Source organism: Leuciscus leuciscus (genome assembly GCF_965113295.1).
Source record: "Leuciscus leuciscus genome assembly, chromosome: 5".
Taxonomy (NCBI): domain Eukaryota; kingdom Metazoa; phylum Chordata; class Actinopteri; order Cypriniformes; family Leuciscidae; genus Leuciscus; species Leuciscus leuciscus.
Window position 1 is genome coordinate 35,662,685 of NC_138729.1, and position 18,675 is coordinate 35,681,359.

Consider the following 18,675-nt stretch of genomic DNA (forward strand, 5'->3'; position numbering starts at 1 on the left):
AAATACACTTTCATTGCCATTAGATAAAAAGTAGCAGTAGTAAAAAAATAAAAACTAGCTGCATGAAGCAAAGCTGCACAATATTTTCATCTACAGATCTCTCTGGAGATGTTTTGTTGCGTTGGTTCAGTTGATCCTGAACCCAGACGGGACTCAGTTGTGTTGAGGATCGATTAAGTGCAGAAGCAGAGCCTGGTATGAGAGCGTCGGCCGCAGCTGGCCTCTATTAGCCAGATAAAAGGGGCTGACAGACGTGCAGGCCCATGACCTGCTAATTTATGGTTACCTCTCAGCAGGCCAATCAAGAACAGGGAAGAAAAATTCGGAGACAGTCAGGTTTTTGACTAGAGTCTGTTGCAAGAATGTGAAATCCAGAGGAGAGGGGAGACTGTGAGAGATGGTTCTGCCACAGCAGGGCTCAATAGTTCAAGAAATTCTGTTGTTTTGTTAAATTTTTTCCTTTAATTTTCTTTAAAAAATCAGCAGGGGGTCAAAAATCCTGATCTTTTAAGTTCAGCGATGATATTTCTACTTGAATTGAAAATAAGAGCACCTTTTTCTCAGTTGTTAAAAAAAAGAAGTATTTAAGTTCTCAGATATTGCAGATATTTAGCCTGGGTTTCCCCATGCTGCCTTGCTCGCAGCGCGATTTTACTCACGCTGCTAGGCAGCCTGGACACCATGGACCAGATTTTCCCCTGAAAAAGGGAACCAATCACAGAACGGGGAGGGAGCAGCAAGACGATGACGACACCAAAGCAGTTTGTTTATATCTATGGTTCCAACATGGCATCAGACTCGACGTTACCTTCTACCCTCATGTTTATCTTGCACAAACGGTAATATTCGCTAAACGCCATCGTGTACAAATAAATCTTTGACCCATCGTCTTTTTCCTCGTCGAATTTCTGTCGCTCTACATATGTCATCTGGTATAATTGAAGCGATTGGCTAGGAGCTACGTACAGGCGCATTTGATAGACATTCATAGCGCCCAATAAACGGCTCTGGGCATTCGTAAACCACGCCTCAAATACGAGAAAATTAACATGTGGACGTTAGCCAGGCTAGCAGATATTGCAGTGTGTTCTGCTTTCCACACAAAACATTTCATTAATAATTATTTTGATTTGATTTGTTAAATATATCTAAATATCTAGCCTGAGAAGCAAAATGATGATATTAAAACATATTTTCAGAGAAATAAATGTTTTTCTTACCTCACTTGGCAAAAACAATATTTAAGCATAAATCTTAGTGAATTTGATGGTTTAAAAAAAAACAATATATATATATATATGTTTAGATTAAAATACTGATTTAGAACATTTTATTGCAGATACATTTTCTTAAACAGTATTTTTACTGTATCTAAAAAAAACTTCAAAAGAAGATGAATTTACCCCAAAAGCTAAATTGTGTAAGATATTAAGATTTTAATAATTATTTTGACTTTTTCCCCCTAGTAAAAATATATAAAAATATCTAACAGGGAAAGCAAAATTATGGTATTATTAACACTTATTTCCAGAGAATATATATCTTTGAATTAAGTTTGTTTTCCTAACTTAATTTAGTAAATACTATTTTATAGTGAATTTTATAGTAAAAACAAAAAATAAAAACGAATTAAATGTTTTAAAAAAAATCCTACACACTTTTGCCTAAATTTCTATTGTTTAGATAAAAGTACTGATTAAAAAAGTATTTTGTTGCAGTGCAAGTTTTAATGGATTGCCTTTCTTTCCCTCATATTTTTGTTTGGTTCTTAGACACAAGAGCTGACCCCGTAGAGGAGAGGGCACATGACCGGGGTCGTTCCCACGAGAGGAAGCACCATTCCTCTTCGGCAGAAAAGCAGCGGTATTACTCATGTGATCGCTATGGCAGTCGGGAACACTGTCCCAGCAAGTGTGCCGTGGCAAGCTGTGCCACCTCGCCCAGTGAGGCCGAGGAGGGCAATCTCAACAAGCAGGTGGGACGGGGGGTGTCGAGACAGGACAGGGACATGTGTTAAAAGGAAAGGTTGGGTCAGGGGTTAGAGACTGGAGAATGATCAGGATGTAATGAAAGTATCTGATGAGTGCGATCAAATGAAAGACATCTTAGGATTTGAGACAAGGCACAAAATAAATAATGATGAAGGCTGAAATCTGTGGTAAGTGCTGAGATGCATTAGAAAGTAATGGAGATAATGTACCAATTCAAACACAAGTTAAGCTCTATGCCTATGGATAGCGTCTCAACAAACAAAAAAATTGTACAGCTGTACACTTACAATGGAAGCCAATGAGCAAGAGATTTTTAAAATAACACTGTTTTGAAACACATTTGTAAGACTTATACACAATAACATGGAACTAATATGATGAAATGGCTAACCAAACTTGTCTGTAACTCGTGTAATGACCTTATAACCTGGTATTTTTCACATGATGTGTACAAGGAGACCAGAAAAGAAGGTGACATAACTTTTAAAGTAGAAGATCCGTAAAAAAATTTCTCTACAACTACTGCCTACTGCCTATGTACTGTATTTCCGCTAAAATATCAGTGTTACGTGAGTTTCCAGTTTAGGATTCTCTCAAACGTGGTAGTAGCAAACTCTTTTTGACATGTTAATTACGGTTGATCACAACTAATTATATTATATAATAATATAGTATATTATATATATTATTAATTATAGTCAACTTTTATCATGCCTTTCAATTGCATTAATGTGAAAGTATTCATTGTTTTACAGACTGAGGGACCAGTTTAATTATTGTCTGTAGAAGTAGAGCTCAACTTGTATTGAACCTTATCATTTATTAGCTGCTATAGCTAGAAGAGCAACAAAGTGCAGTAAGCTGTGAAACTATTTGCACTAAAAACCAGTGTGTTTATGATTATGATAATAATTCTAAATAATTTGATAACAAATACCAGTCTGCTACATCAGGCAGGAGAACCATTCCTACTCAAGCCATGAAGAAAACGAGATATTATTTTCTTATAAAGTTTTACATTTTGTGATATAAACCTCATAAATGAAAAGTTTCTCTTCTCTTCGGCTGTAGTGCAACCACTCATAGGCTTTCACTTCTCTTTCCACTTTTCCTTCACACCATTTCTCTGTGCATTTGTCCGTCTTTTCTTTCTTTGTCTTGACTGTCATCTTCACTTCCTCCTTTGTTTTTGTCTTTCATTTTTGTCCTATTCATCTTCCATCTTTCTCTGCTGTCTTGTCCAACATATTACTTTTCCTTCCTTCCCTTCCTTCCTTCTTTGGCTCCTGGTCCCTGTCTAACCTTTTGGGCATTTTCCCCCTCATTATTTTATTGTTTTGATTTTGCCTGTTTAATTTTCATCTAGGGCAGTGGGTGGGCTAAGGGGAGCCCGGTGTTGTTGACCTCAGGGGCGAGCACTCCAAGCCGTGGGCGCAGACAGCTGCCCCAGGTCCCCCTTACTCCTCGTCCCTCCGTGGCCTACAGGACTGCCAACTCTTCCCCTGTGCACTTTCTGGGCACACAGGCCGGCTTGCTTCCCCCTAGTCCCGGCAGGCTGAGCCGCGGTCTGTCCGAGCACAACGCCCTATTATACAGCGGCTCCATCTCCAGCTCGCCGGCCCCCGTCAGTCGCATTAACTCAGAACCCTTCTTGGGCCCCCCGGACCACCCTGCCGGCCTCCAGCCCGAAACCTACGCTGTCTTCCAAGAGGATCCGAGCCCTCAGACGGGCCTTTCTGCCCGGATCGTGGCGATTCCCCCACCTCCCCAACAGCAGTTCCGCGGGGTTCCCAACGGATACCACTTCACCACGGGCCCCGGAACGAGCAGAGGACGGGCACGGCAGTACTACCCAATGGCAGAGGTGGACGACTGGTGCTAGCATGGCTTTTATTTACACAGCACATACGGATGATGTTTTTGTTTTCGATCCAAGATGAGTTTTATCATCTCTTATTTTGCGGGTGGTGTTAAATGCAGTAATACATGTATTTGTTTTTCAATATCCGGGGTGATAAAACATACAATGTACGCTTACAAAGCAGCAGATGTGAGATAAAAAGGCGCCAACCCAACCGACTTTGATGTTTTCCAGTCAGGCTAACTAGTTTGTGGGTGTGGTCTCTTTACAAACACATGAGATTGACAGTTGATGTGAAAACACATGGTCTTTTTCTTAATCTTTGCCTTTCTAAGGGCAACAGATGCCAAAACGTGCTTGTGTAACTTGGGAAAAGAGTGACCCACTGCTACGAATGTAGACCACAATGGGCCTCTAGCCAGTTTTCTTCAAAGCAAGCCTCTGAGACACACTCTAAATGCAAATATCCCCATGAAAATGTTACCTTGCCATTATAGGTGTAACTTTTATGGAGCGAAACCTTTACAGAAGTGGCTGGAAATGCAAGCAACAATTTTTTTTTTTTTTTTTTTTTACAAAACGCACAATAGCAGTGCCCCCTATCGCCATTTAAGAGAATTACATGTCATTTCACACTGTTGCAAAAAGCAGATTGTTCGTTAGGCTGCTGATGACCATTCCTTGCACATATGTGAAACCTTTGACAACCATAATGTACTTTGTTTTATATCAAGTTGTTGTACATATTTTATCTGTACATTATGTGCTTTTTGTATTGTAAAGACGAACGGTTTTACTTAAATCGCTTACGGCTTCACCATACTGTCAGGTCTACTGATTCTTCTTGACTGCTCCAGATGTTATTTACAAAGTGCCTAACCTTTTGAATATATTGTAGTAGTGATGCAACCTCAGCTTTTTTAATGCATCATCACTTGATAGAGTGAACTGAACAAGCTCTAAGGGTTAAAAGGAACTACAAGGTGTTACGATCGCAGGCCTTAATTCAGAAGCAAAGACACAGTACCTTTGAATTCACAATAGGTTTTTGAATGGAAATTACAGTATGATTGTTTGTTTGTTTTTATTCTTGTCTCCTTTTTTGTATAATTTTAGTACTAAATGGAATATTGAAAATTCCATTACCAAACGCATATATTAGTATGGAGTAACTATTTAAAAAAAACTGCAGTAGTTGTGTATTTGTCCTGACAGGGACTTTATAACCACAGTTATAAAATTGCATGTTAAAAAAAAAAAGTCTTCAATTCTTGATTGACCATGGTTACGAAACCAATATATTTTAATATTTACGGTGTATATTTCCTGTCCTGATGAAGATGCTCAGTCTGCATTGCTATTTGCCTTCTCTGTTTGGTCTTTTACGGTTAAATGCGAGGACTGAGAACCAATGAACTGTCACAAAAGAGTGAGCTTTGCTCATGTAGCAGATTTCCCGATGTGAGCGCGTGTTGTGTTGCGTTGAGTCGGGGTCCTGGCACCGGTACAGTAGTCTGATCTGTGTTAAGTTTAAACTTTCCCCCTCATGGCACTCCTCCAAGCACCCCCAGACACACATACACACTCACAGCTTTCATTCTGCCGCCGTTCCCCAGCTGCTTGCTCTATAGAAATATGGCCGACTCCTTTTATCATGCTGGTAACATGAGAGGAATATTTTGCCTCCTGAATGCCGAGGGTGTGGCAGTCTAAAAGAACAGGAAAAAAACCCCTCTGTATTGGGACACTATACTGTCTAGGATCATTTAATGTGTTCCACATTAACATACGTGAGTACATTAGATGCTTGGAGAATTGTTTGACTAATCAGGTGATTCTTGGCCACCGATGTGTCAGGACTTTTGCTGACAGTGAATGTTCTTTCCTTATTCATTTTTTTAAACATATATTTTCTTTACGTAGGGCTATGCAACGAGATGACACTTTAAAAAATATACTTCATTCATTTTGTAGCTTTACCTGCTGGGAAATCCAGATTCAGGCTTTAGCATGATAGTGACCAAATCTTCCTTTTTTTTTAAATAAAAATAAACAGCAAAAATTTATGAAAAAGTATATTTTAGAATGCATAAAGGCACAATGATTAAAGAGCAGAAATCTGAAAATAATATATATAAACAAAAAAAAAAATCAATATGTGCATGCATCAGAGATGTCCAGTTTGTCAGGGGAAAAAAGAAAAATCTATAGTCAAATCTACAGTCTAAACAACTGCTATTTTTCTACATACTCTGTGAGACTGAAGGATAAAGGGTTAAAGGATGTGCTGACATTTTGCTGATATTGTTATGAGTTGTTGCATTGTTCATGTGTAACTACTGAACAAATCTTTGCACTCCCAGCACATCCATTGATGTCCTTCGGCATGTTGCCAGAGTGGATCCAGACTGTGCTTCAACGTTTCTTCAGCTTCTCTATGATTTGGAAAAACATCATACCATCTACCAAACCTTTCATAGTGTATTGCCAAAATCTGAAATGCTATTTTCCCCTGTACATCAACCAAGCTTAAATATGGCTGTTTCCAGAAAGGTTAATGTTTGCATGGTCTTAAAATGTATGTGCATGTTGAAATACCCATGGTTTATCTTCGTACTTTTTGATACAATGTATTAATTTCTGGTTTGATTTTTTAAATGACCTTTGATATGAAAGTAGGGGATTTGTTGAAATAAAAAAAATAATAATTGTTGAAACATTTATAAATAAAGGAAACAGTATTGAACTATGTTGACAGCTCCATCCATGCATAAGAGCTCGGACATCCTTGATTTGAATTTTTGCTGTTGACTAGTTTGTTGCCTGATTTCTGTTCCATGGCCAGACTTTGAAATCTGCAGTCGTTTCTACTATAACATTTTGTATGAGTTTTACTTTAAGTCCTTAAATAAATAAATAAAAAATGAACTCAAATTATACAGATTTGTGGTTTATTAGATATTTCAATTGCCCTGGAAATCTGCATGTTACGTTTTAACTACACACATATCAACAATCTCCTTAAAGATGATGATATCTTCAGCAGCATATGTGTTTTCAATTTTGATTGATGATGTTACAGTCTTAAAGATTGATCAAAGCATGATCAACTACAGGAGAGGCAAGGTGAATCAGGGTTCCACCTGTCTAGAGGATTTCTGGGATCTGATTGACTGGTTCGTGTAATGTGGGCGGAGTTTAATAGGATGATTGGGAAGAGTGCACTTGCAGCGAGAGCAAGACTTCCAGAAGTAGACTGATAACAGATATCACGCTCAGTACTTCTGCAAACTTTACAACACCTTACACATAAGATTTTAGGCTATCATTTATTTTAATGTTTTTTTTATCCCCCTCAGCATTTTCAAAATATTACTGCTATTTGAGAGTTAACTGCATTGGAAGAACACTGGTTTCCAAAGATGTGGTTCATTTTATCATTTTTTGCACTGGTTAAAGCTTTACACGCAGACTTCTCTGAAACAGGATCTGGTGCTCCGGACTCAGGTAAGAACAGAACGGAAACACTTCACCTGTCGTTGCGTGTAGTGTAAACAAAACGTTTAGCATTCTCATATCACATAATTAGTTGACGGTGTTTTAATGTAATTTAAAATTAGATTAAGGGGCATTCACCTTACTAACTGACACACTTTACTTTTTATTAACTAATTGACAAACTTAAATGAACATACAGGTGATGAAGAACCAGACTTCTGTTATTTTCGTGGTGATTTAGGTCTGAGATTCGCTCATAATGCAAAATATGCTCTTATGCACAATCGGTCCTTGCATAGTTAATGTACTTTTTTGATAATTTCAATATAACATTTTAACTGTTTGCATTCTCCAGTGCAGTTTTGTCGTGTAGTACTATCCACATTATCCCGAGGGGGCGTTGTAGTAACGCTTATAAATGTTGCTATTCTCTAATTGTACATTTAACCTTTTTTTTGTCGAGTTGAAGCTAAATCACTTGGTATTAAAAGATAAAAATTATTACACACTAGACTATTTCAACCAAAAATTATATTTTTGCAGTTTGTACACTCAACAGCTGTTGAACATATTTCTTAGTGAAAGCCATAACCACATTTCTATAATTTCACATTTCAAAGAACCACAAGTTCTTTACATTTTTCCAGAAATCCGTTCCACAGTCCTGTACCACCATGTCACAATTTGTGCTTAAAAACGTCCATATGTGAAAAGAATCTGATTTGGTTTTTCCAAATAATGAGCTTGTGTTACAACTGTTTCTCATGGGCCCTATTTCAGCCACCTGTCTTCTCAATGGTGGGAGAACGTTACAGATAATCTGGGGATTATTAGAGCGGGTCTGCACAATCTATTATGTGATCAGTGCCCTGTAACATGTTTTACAACATTCAATAAGATGTGCCATTCATTAGTCTGTGTATGTCTGTGTTTATATAATGAATTTGTTACTTTTCAAACACTAAGTCTCATAAAAAAAAAAAAATGTGTCACAGCTCTATTACCGTCAACACCTGCAACATTTTAAAATGCAGAGAGATACATTAGATTCATACAGAGACAGGAGATGCTTTTGTTTTTTTAAGCCCTGCGTTACATAGTTGAAGAGTTCAGAGATGATTGAGAATGGTCAGGGCTCTGTATTATTGTTTTTGGGACATGTTCTAGTTTTACTTGAAATTTGGAACACATTTTGCTTTTATTTGGTCATGTGTACCACTTTGATCATGTCTAACTTTCAGAATGTGCAGATGTCTTTTTAAAAGCCCCATCTGATCACAGAACTGTCTTGTCTATTGGCAGAATCATTTATCTTGTCATTTTATGACTTTTTGGCAAGGATCTTCAACAGGAGGTCAATTACTGTTTGATCTCAAACAATGAAAATTGAAAAGTAAAAAAAAAAAAAAAAATACAATATGTTCAATCTGTACAATATGTTGAACTTCTACCAAAGCTGAATAAGTTCAGATAAATATTTAATTCCCTCTCATGTTAAAATACAGATGTTTGGGGTTGATAAGATTGTTTAATGTTTAAGTCTCTTCTGCTCACCAAGACTGCATTTATTTAATCAAATATACAGTTAGAAATATGAATATTGTGAAATATTATTACAATTTAAAATAACTATGTTCTATTTTAATAGATTTTAAAATGTAATCCTGTTATGGCAAAGCTGAATTTTCATTACGCCAGTCTTCAGTCACATGATCCTTAGAAATAATTATAATCCTGATTTTGGTGGTCAAGAAACATTTCTTGTTATTATCAATGTTGAAAACGGTTGTGCTGCTTAATATTTTTGTGGAAAATGTGATAATTGTTTTTTCAGGATTCTTTAAATAGAATGTTCAAGAATATAATTTTTTGAATGTTACATTATGTAATGTATGTAATGTATTTACTGTCACTTTTAATCAATTTAACTAATTCTTGCTGAATAAAAGTATATCTGTCTGACCCCAAATGTTGGATGGTAGGTTATACGTTATACTCCCATTGAAAATTATTAGACAAAGAACCGCAGGGTAAAGAAAAAGGTCATAATATTGTTCTTAACATATTTTTCCTCAAACACTGTGTAACATCTTTTACTGTATTCTAATATCTCTCAGCCAGTATTATCCAAGCATGTCCCTACTCCATCATTACAGTGAGAACATCAGCTGTGTGCATGATGTCACAGTGTTAATAGACGGATTGCCTGTCAAATGCGAGGTTATGGTCTGTTTGCTCTGAACACAGTGCTTTCTTTCTTTTCATTTTGACTGTAAATCAAAGCTCTAGTACGTCTGTCTCTGTGAGGTGGCTTCAGGCAGGGAGCCATAGTGGCATATATAATTAATGTTGTCCCTGATTGATAACCAAGGCTTTTGGTGAGTAGCCAGGCTGAAACAAGCCGCCTAAACCAGTCCGTAGCATTACTGTACAGTAAGGACATTGCAGGCTGGCAGTCTGGGCTGCAGCCATGCAGACTAGACCTAATCTGGACAAGTGTTACTCTTATCACATCACATCAGTAACCAAGAAGTAGAGAGCTGAATCTGTGCCTTAGTAAAATAGCACATGATTTCACTTAGCTATGGTTTTTAGATTTCTGGATTTTATCACTGTAAAAGCTAAGAAACGATTCCATTATATGGAATTAGAGCTTCGGATTTGTATAGATTTGCAGCACTCTGAGTTGCTCTCTATAATATTAAGTTTCTTTCTTTCTTTCTTTCTTTCTTTCTTTCTTTCTTTCTTTCTTTCTTTCTTTCTTTCTTTCTTTCTTTCTTTCTTTCTTTCTTTCTTTCTTTCTTTCTTTCTTTCTTTCTTTCTTGAAACACAAAACAATGTGATTTTAAGATCTTGCCTCTCAGAATTTTAACCTGCTTGATATGAAATATCTACATTAAAGACAACTAACATTATGTGCTCTGACCCACAACTGTTACGTTATCCACACCAGTATTTCGCTAAATATTAGTTTCTAAAATCATTAATGTACAGGAAGTATTTTGTTTCTATTAATTTCCTTCAGAGGCATGAACAAATCTTAAATAAAGAGCCTTGAACTCTCTCTCTCTCCTGGTGAAAGCACGGGATTGCAAAGACATTGAGTATGTGGGAGTGAGCAGTAACCTTTGCAATTTCCTTTCCCATGGAAACAGTGACTTCTCCAGTTCTCCAGGATTGTGGGTAGTGTAGTGCTTGTCCAGTAATTTGGAAATTAAATACAAAAAATTGACCATGATATCTTATGCAGAATCATGTACTCTACCATCATTTAACATTGTCAGAGTTTATAGTATGTTTGTTTTGGAAGGACTATACGTTGTTGCTAAAAATCAATCTCTCAATGGAGAAAATGTTTAGGCAGTACTAGGTTTGTTGCAGTTGTTGCAGTACTAGGGTCTAGGACAGTGGTTCTCCACCTTTTTTACTCCAAAGCCCCCAGATGCCCACAACAGTATTTGAGGGTCCCATGACTTTTCCTGTTGTTTGTGATTTAATGAATAAAGATAAAGAATAAGGACTTTTTCTAAAAAAGTTTTTGCCCAGAACAGAACAATACCGCCAATCCAAACTGCATGATAATTGTCAATCATGTTTGATGAATAAAGTCGCGATGAAACTGAAGAAGTGATCTATCGATTTAAATTGTATATCTAAGTGTAGCGTATTATCAAAAAAGGAAAAAATGTAGGACGTGGCCTTGGTTGCTTCTATGCATTGGTTGTTGATTGGATTTTGAGATTGCATTCAAAAATGGAGACAGATGAACATGAGCTTTAAAGGAGAACTTGGTAACTTTTTTAACTTAATAAAACTGTCTAGAAATCATTTGGATGGTTAAACAACCTGTTCTGGTGATATTGGTGACTTTCCCCGCTCCCCCCAGCGTTCCCAGGCGGAAAACCAACCTTGCAACTTGCGCACTGCCGTCCCGGCAAAGTGAAATTGGAAGTCTCGTGAGAAGCGAGAACTAGAACGAGAACGAGCGCGAAACACAAATTGCTTTACGGCAATTCGACATAAACACACACGCATGTATGATGTATTACCAGATTACCCACCTCGGTAGACATAGCTCCACGCGATACAGTTGGCTTGCTCCGATCAAAACAAACGCACATGAGCAGCGGTAGAGAGGGGGAGGAGGCCGCCGCAAGTGAGTTTTTTACGACTGTGTTGTGAAATATACGCCCCCCCACAGCTGTAGGGGGAGCTCGTGGGGAAAACATGCGACAACAAAAGGGAAAATCAGCGAAGAAGTGACTAGAGTTCGCTAGAGTTACAGAGTTCTCCTTTAAAGCTACACTGTGTAATTTAAGTTGATTCTTAGCAAAAAACACTTTGTTCTTTCAAAATGATATGTGCTCATTAATGTGTAATTACTTCTACCAACTAATCAATTATTCTCGTAAGCGTAGAATCTGCCATTTAGAATACATTCGAGCGAGTCGCTCGAATGGCGGCAGCCATGTTGCGCCTCCATCTTCAAAATACATTAGCCAAAGAGGGACATACCTGGAAATTCAAGCTTCGCCTTTCGCGTTTTTACACTCAGTGGCACCGTGACGAATGCGAGGGGGAGATTACTCGCGACTGCCGGCAGATTTGAAATAATACGGCCACCGTAGGAGTTAAAACGCCCTCGGAGTGGGAGGGGCTAGAAAGTAATATTCAGTTGGTAGTCAAACAATTTCACCGCTAGATGGGAGAAAATCCTACACAGTGTAGCTTTAAGCGGACTAAATGATTGGAGAAATCCTGCTTACCTCACCAGAGAGAAGTCTGTCATTTTCACTGGAAGATATGACATTTTATTAAAAATTAAGAATTTAAATAATAATAATAATAAAAATAACATACATGGATGAATTGTTCACAATAAGATCAGAAAATAAATTCATTTAATTTCATACCAACTTCTGTAGCCTCAGCGGTGCTTTGATGGCTCACAGGTCTGTATAGCGATGATGTCACATTTCACTAAGATCATTTGATATGTTACGGTAAGTGTTGCGATATGTTGCCAACGTCCCTATTAATATAAATGTCAAAATTGTGTGGGTCCCGCTTATTTTTTTCCTTCCACTTACCATGGATCGGAATCCTGTGGGCGCCGCTGGACGTTTCTGACGCCAGTCATTCGGCTCTCAAAACACTGATTTGATTAGTGAGAAATTCACTCTTAAAGCAACATTTGGCAGAATTTCAGTGTGCGGTTGATTTGTGGCTGGTGGACAGGAACAGGCCTGTTAACTCTGTAAGGAAAGTCAGAGTGGATAATGACGCTCTTTGGGGTTTCTTGGCACTGTCTTTTCTTCAGGGAAGCCTTGAAGTCCTGTCTTCCATGCTGTTTTGAGATTGCTCTATTACATGAATCCATTGAGACAGCAATGCCTATCAGACCTGTCAAGTTAAGTCAAGTCTGTTTCATGTGATGTAACATTTTTTGTAGTCTGTGTACTGCATATCATTAGTTACTGTGGACTTGTATTCTGGACAATCCATTTCTCTGAGCTGATATATTACCGGCTTCATGTCGACTAAAGATCTTGTCTTGGAACATTTTGAGATGGTGCGATAGTTGACGAAAAGCAAATGCTCTCACCTTAAAAGAATGACATTTTGAGCTTTTTCCATCAATTCCAGTTGTTTTGTCATGACTTGTCTGGCAGTTGGAGAGTTATTGCGTTTGTTTTGAGAACAGCGAGAATGGGAGATTCATGTCTAGAAGGGCTTAGGGCAACAGTGGTGTTAAAGATGCTGTAAGCAATTTATTTATTTACTTAAAATATCCCACTATGTGACACATCAGAGACATTACATTTGGCAGCAAAATGCAAAACCTGTAAGTATTGTGAAATCTTTTCTCATACAACATTCTGGATCATATTAACCCTTGTGCATCAATTAAAAAAAGTTAGGTCCATAGTGGACAAAAGAAATGTCTGTGTCAAAAAACTGTCATAAACATTTTAATCTTGGGAGCACAGACTTTGGTTTCATTTTAAAGAAGACCCATGGCAGATTATTGCTGAAGTAACATTTTTTTAAGTAAAACCCAAAAAAAGTTATATAGGTTTAAGTTACTCTAAAACTGCTAGAAAATCAAAGCCTTAAATCTAAACATGTTGTGTTCCAAATTTGAGGTTGATATCTTTCGGTAAGATTTTGTTTGGGCGCAGTAATATATTTTCCCCATTAGAGACCAGCAAAACTCCACTGGTGCACACAGTGGTTGGATTTGTTATTTGCAGTTGAGTTTTTCTCTCTCAAATATTACAAACACACACACACTTTTTTATTTTTTATTACACTCATACAAACCACACTCTGACATCCATACCAACACACCCACACAAATATCGTTGCATAATTTATCCAATTGGCTCTATAATATGCCAAAGCAAAAAACAGGAATAGAGCAAGTCATTTTATAGTTAAATGGCCCTGGGATTAAAAATGGCAGTTTTAATGGGTTTCAATGCAGACATTTTTGACCAAAAGGCGCTAAGAGGAACTATTTTGTGTACCTAGTGCAAAATAGATTTTTTAAAGGAAATGGGGGTGGAATAGTAAAATTCCAATAAAAATACACAACTGTGCCAAATATTATGCAGTTGGCATTAACACAGACAAAGTGATCAAAAAAACAAAACTGAAAAAGACAAATATGTCCATAAGGATGCACAAGGGTTAATTAAAACAATTTATAACACAATTATTATCATTTGTTTGCCCCTTTATTTTTATTATTAATTAGTTATACTTCATAATTTAATTAAAACATTACAACACAAACCTAACCAATCGAATAAGAGAGGGGGAGAAAAAAAAAAACGGATTATGTATAAAAGACAAGAGCATTACAATCATACCATATCTAAAAACAAATATTATCTAAAGGAGTATCAATATTATCAAGATATTGGGTCCAGATACAGTATGATGCAAAGCTTCAGTTAACAAATGAATAAAACAGATGATTTTAAAATGTCTCTTTGTGTTTAATATTGCCATAGTGAACATAAAGGCCTGGGTTCACAGACGGACCTTAGATTAAGCCAGGATTTAGTTAAATTAGGAAATTTAAGTTACTTTTATAAATGTGCCTTTAAAATGATTACTGGTATGAATCTTGACAAAAAAAACAACAATAGCACTGACATTTTTTAACGTATATCAGTACACGTTGCTTTCAGTTAAAACAGCTGTCTGGGAATATTTTATGCCTGGTCTGTGAAGCCAGGCAATAGACTTCCATACATATTTAGTTAGCATGATGATTTATTGCATATTTTAAAGATTATTCTGTGAAGTTTAGCAATTTTTCAAATGAATTCACATTACATTTTCTTAAAATCTGCTTTTCCATTGTAATTCTGTTCTTGTAAATTAGGCCAGATGATGATATGTGTAACGTACTGTACGATGTCCTGTACTATGAGACATTTATGAAAAGCCCTTCAGTTCTATCTTTTGCGCTTTTATTCATCGTCAGGGTCGATGCATTGTTGAATTGAATCCAACAAGATACCAATCCAAAAGGGGTTTGGGATTGATGTTGGGCAAGTGGCCAGGAGTCTCTTTGATAAACTTCTATCAGCCTGTATGCATCCTGTGTGTTCATTAGGAGCTGGAATGTGTACCTTACTGTAACTGTACCACATCCTATAGAGAGCTTATACCTTGTCCTTCATCACAGAATGTGCCCAGACTAACCTACAGCTAGAGCTGTCACCACTGCAGCGCAGCAGAGCTCTGGGGTTACTGGTCAAGGGGAACCATGTATGAAAGGACACTATTTCCTTATTTCAATATCATCCAGTAGTTCTTTTTTTTTTGTAGCCATCAGTGTTTTCTGTAATGAGTGCGTTGTCTATGTGGAGAAATGAATCAAATGACACAAAATTGTTCGGGATAGTTTACCAAAATAATAAAAGTTCTGTCATCATTCACTAACCCTTTTGTCTTTTTGAAATGTTTGTGATCCCGCCCTCTTTTTGTGAAGTAAGATGATTTAAAAGTTTTGCTGGAACATCTTTGGTCTTTTGATCACACAAAGCTATTGAATGGTTTCAAGAAAATGGAATATAGCAAATGTGTATGGTTTATGGTGTTTGTTGTTGTTGTTTTGTCCTTTGTCAAGCTTGACAGTCCAAGTTCCTACTCCTGTTAGTTGTATGGAAAAAAGAGGAGCCTTGGTATTCTGATATTTCTGTGAAATAAGAGAAAATCATATGGGAATGCAATGAGGTTGTGTGGATGAGGACAGATTTTAACTTTCCTTGACAATGGAATGCATAGAAATCTGGAGAAATGCATTTTCTACAGGTTGACAAGGTAAATACTGTGTAAGAGTGATAATGAGTTGTGAATTTACTGCCTGATGTCAGTAAGTATTTTCACCTCGGCTTCCTGCCGTGCAACATCTTGAATTCTCTTCCATTCTGTGTGTTCTGACATGAATCCCTGAGGAGTTTGGGAAAGAAACTAGAGTAAACAATTTATCACCTTGATTTTTCAACCATCGCTATAACCAGGTTGTTTAGCTTGTGTTCAGCTTTTGTTCACAATTCTATAAAATATATTATTCCACTTGATTGATTGAGTCTCACTATTTTATGTTTGACCAACATTTTCACAGCTTAAAGGGATAGTTCACTTTGAAATAAATTTTTGGTATGTTTTAGCTTACCTCAAGGGCATCCAAGATGTAGGTGTCTTTTTTTCCGCAGTAGTTTCAATTTTGATATTTTTAGGTCAAACCGTTCTTGTCTGTCAGTCATATAATGCAGGTCTATGGTCACCACCTCAAAGAGCATGCACAGAGTCCAAATAAAAAAAATTCCACATCGTCCAAATTAAACAATTCCCCATTGTAAGTACACATTGATGGCCTAAGACACGAAACGAGCGGTTTGTGTGAGAAAACGAACAGTATTTATATCGTTTTTACCTCTTATACACAGTAGGGCTGTATACCTTGGAGAACCTGGCGATACGATACATACCTCGATACACAGGTCACGATTCGATACGTACCTCGATACAGAGCTGTCTCGATACGATTTGATACAATGTGACACGATTCGATACGATTCAATAAAAATACATGGGCCAGAGCCAATTAGTTAATGCTGAACACATTTACTCAACAAAAATTTATTAAAGACAAAAGTGCATTATAACAAAGTGCATTTTGCTTAAATATTTGCAACTTTAAGTGCTCTGATTAATTGTACACAAATTGTATTAATCTGGAAATTACCACAAGTCAACATTTAACTTTCCAAGGGTACAGTCTGAGCTCACACAAGCACAAAATCTTCTTATTATTCTTATTCTTATTATTAACTTCTTATTAAATCTTAAAAAAGGTGGATATCCGTCTAACACGTCCCAATAAACGAGCGACAGCAGGAAGCTTCAATGCACGCTGCGAGGCAAGGTTTAAAGTGTGAGCGAAGCACCTGAAATGCAACATACCGGCAAGCTCCGCTGCGACGCTCATATTTGCGGCGTTGTCAGTCACAATAGCTGGGTCTTTGGATACGAGGTCCCACTCCTCCAGCGCCGCTTTCAATAACTCTGCAATGTTTGACCCCGCATGGCTCGCGTTTGTAAAACGTGCGACATCAGTTCCCACTCCTCGTTAACGTAATGGGAAGTGATTGTAACAAAAGCTTGTAATAAAATCTTCGACATTTTCCATGAGTTTTTTGAAACTCGCGGGCGCCGCTGCGCCGCCTAATGGCTGGGCGGAGTATCGATACTAAGGGCTAGAATATCGATACTGTATCTTTTTTTATTATATCGGTATGTATCTAAGAATCGATATTTTGAGCACACCCCTAATACACAGCCATGTCCGAGTGATCTGATCTGACGTGTACGCAGACTGGTGCATAGATATATACACTAGATGTCGCCTTGTCTACGGCAGTTCATTGGAACGAATGTCTTTAAGGCGACATCTAGTGTATATATCTATGCACCAGTCTGCGTACACGTCAGATCAGATCACTCGGACATGGCTGTGTATAAGAGGTAAAAACGATATAAATACTGTTCGTTTTCTCACACAAACCGCTCGTTTCGTGTCTTAGGCCATCAATGTGTACTTACAATGGGTAATTGTTTAATTTGGACGACGGGGAATTGTTTTAATTTGGACTCTGTGCATGCTCTTTGAGACAGTGACCATAGACCTGCATTATTTGACTGACAGACAAGAACGGTTTGACCTATCAAAAATATAAAAAAATTGAAACTACTGCGGAAAAAAAGACACCTACATCTTGGATGCCCTTGAGGTAAGCTAAAACATACCAAAAATGTATTTCAAAGTGAACTATCCCTTTAACATGAAAACATGAACTCGGTATTAGAGCTGCTATTAAAGTAGGCTGATATCAAGACGTTTGTGACAACTTGATTAATTAATAATTCAGAAATGAATGATTGTGTGGAAAAACTGAAAGATTAACTAATTACTGTCATTATTCACAAAAGGGAAACTATCTGTGTGTAATGCCACCTGTGAAAATACTCATTCGATCCCTCAAAGCTCAGGCATGACCGTATCAGAAATTGCTCCTATTATTTTCTTAATTCAGACTCAAACTGTCATTACAAATCTGACATTGAGATTCATAGCCTAAGTTATTTCCACATAATTTCCACCACATAATGCTATTAAACACAATATATATTGAAATGACATTTCTATAAAGTCCACAATACCAAAGTTCCCATTGTTGAAGAAACAGCCACAGAGGAACTGAGTGAAAAACTGAGGCAAAGACATTTCTCTGATTTAGGCGCCCCAGAGGAACATAATGTTATCAGCACAGACCAGCATGGAAAAAGGAAAGATTGAATGCCTTTCAAAACATCCTGAAACTCTGTGAATCTTGATCATGGAGCCATTCCTAATTCCTTAATGTGTTTCCTAATTGCCTTAACAGGATAGAGCTTAAGTGTGTTTACGGAACAATGCTTCACAGGCTTTAATGAGTCTTCCTCACTCTCTGTCTGCCACACGCCAGACCCCATTTAATATTATGCGGGCCAGTCCATGTTTTTAGAAGTTCATGCTGTTGATTTGCCAATCTTCACTCATTCAGAAGTGTGCATATGACAAACATTTCTGATTAACAAGAACATTTAGCCATTATCCCTGCTGAAATAATTTTTATGCTGGCCCAGACTGGTTTTTGTTTTGGTGTTGAGCGAACTGCAGTCTTTCTGATAAATATGGTTGACATATTGGAATATTAAGTAATTACTGGTACTTCTATGGTTGCTTTTCATTTAAGATTTTGA

The 18,675-nt window shown here is 37.3% G+C and overlaps 2 protein-coding genes across 3 annotated transcripts in view; both read left to right on the forward strand.

Moving 5' to 3' along the window:
* Positions 1–4,425, forward strand: part of cacna1ba (calcium channel, voltage-dependent, N type, alpha 1B subunit, a) — a 110,692-nt gene extending 106,267 nt beyond the window's left edge. The window contains exons 49-50 of the mRNA XM_082169297.1: positions 1,773–1,975; positions 3,358–4,425. Coding sequence (XP_082025423.1) covers positions 1,773–1,975; positions 3,358–3,873 — 719 coding nt within the window. The 3' untranslated portion in view covers positions 3,874–4,425. The remainder of the gene's footprint in view (positions 1–1,772; positions 1,976–3,357) is intronic.
* Positions 4,426–7,115: 2,690 nt separating this feature from the next.
* The window catches only part of LOC309498514 (uncharacterized protein), a 52,749-nt gene continuing 41,189 nt past the window's right edge, over positions 7,116–18,675 (forward strand). For both annotated transcript variants that reach the window (XR_014205974.1, XM_082169281.1), the window contains exon 1: positions 7,116–7,359. Coding sequence is in view for 1 of the 2 variants with exons in the window: in XM_082169281.1 (XP_082025407.1) it covers positions 7,275–7,359 (85 nt within the window). In the remaining variant the exon portion in view is untranslated. The remainder of the gene's footprint in view (positions 7,360–18,675) is intronic.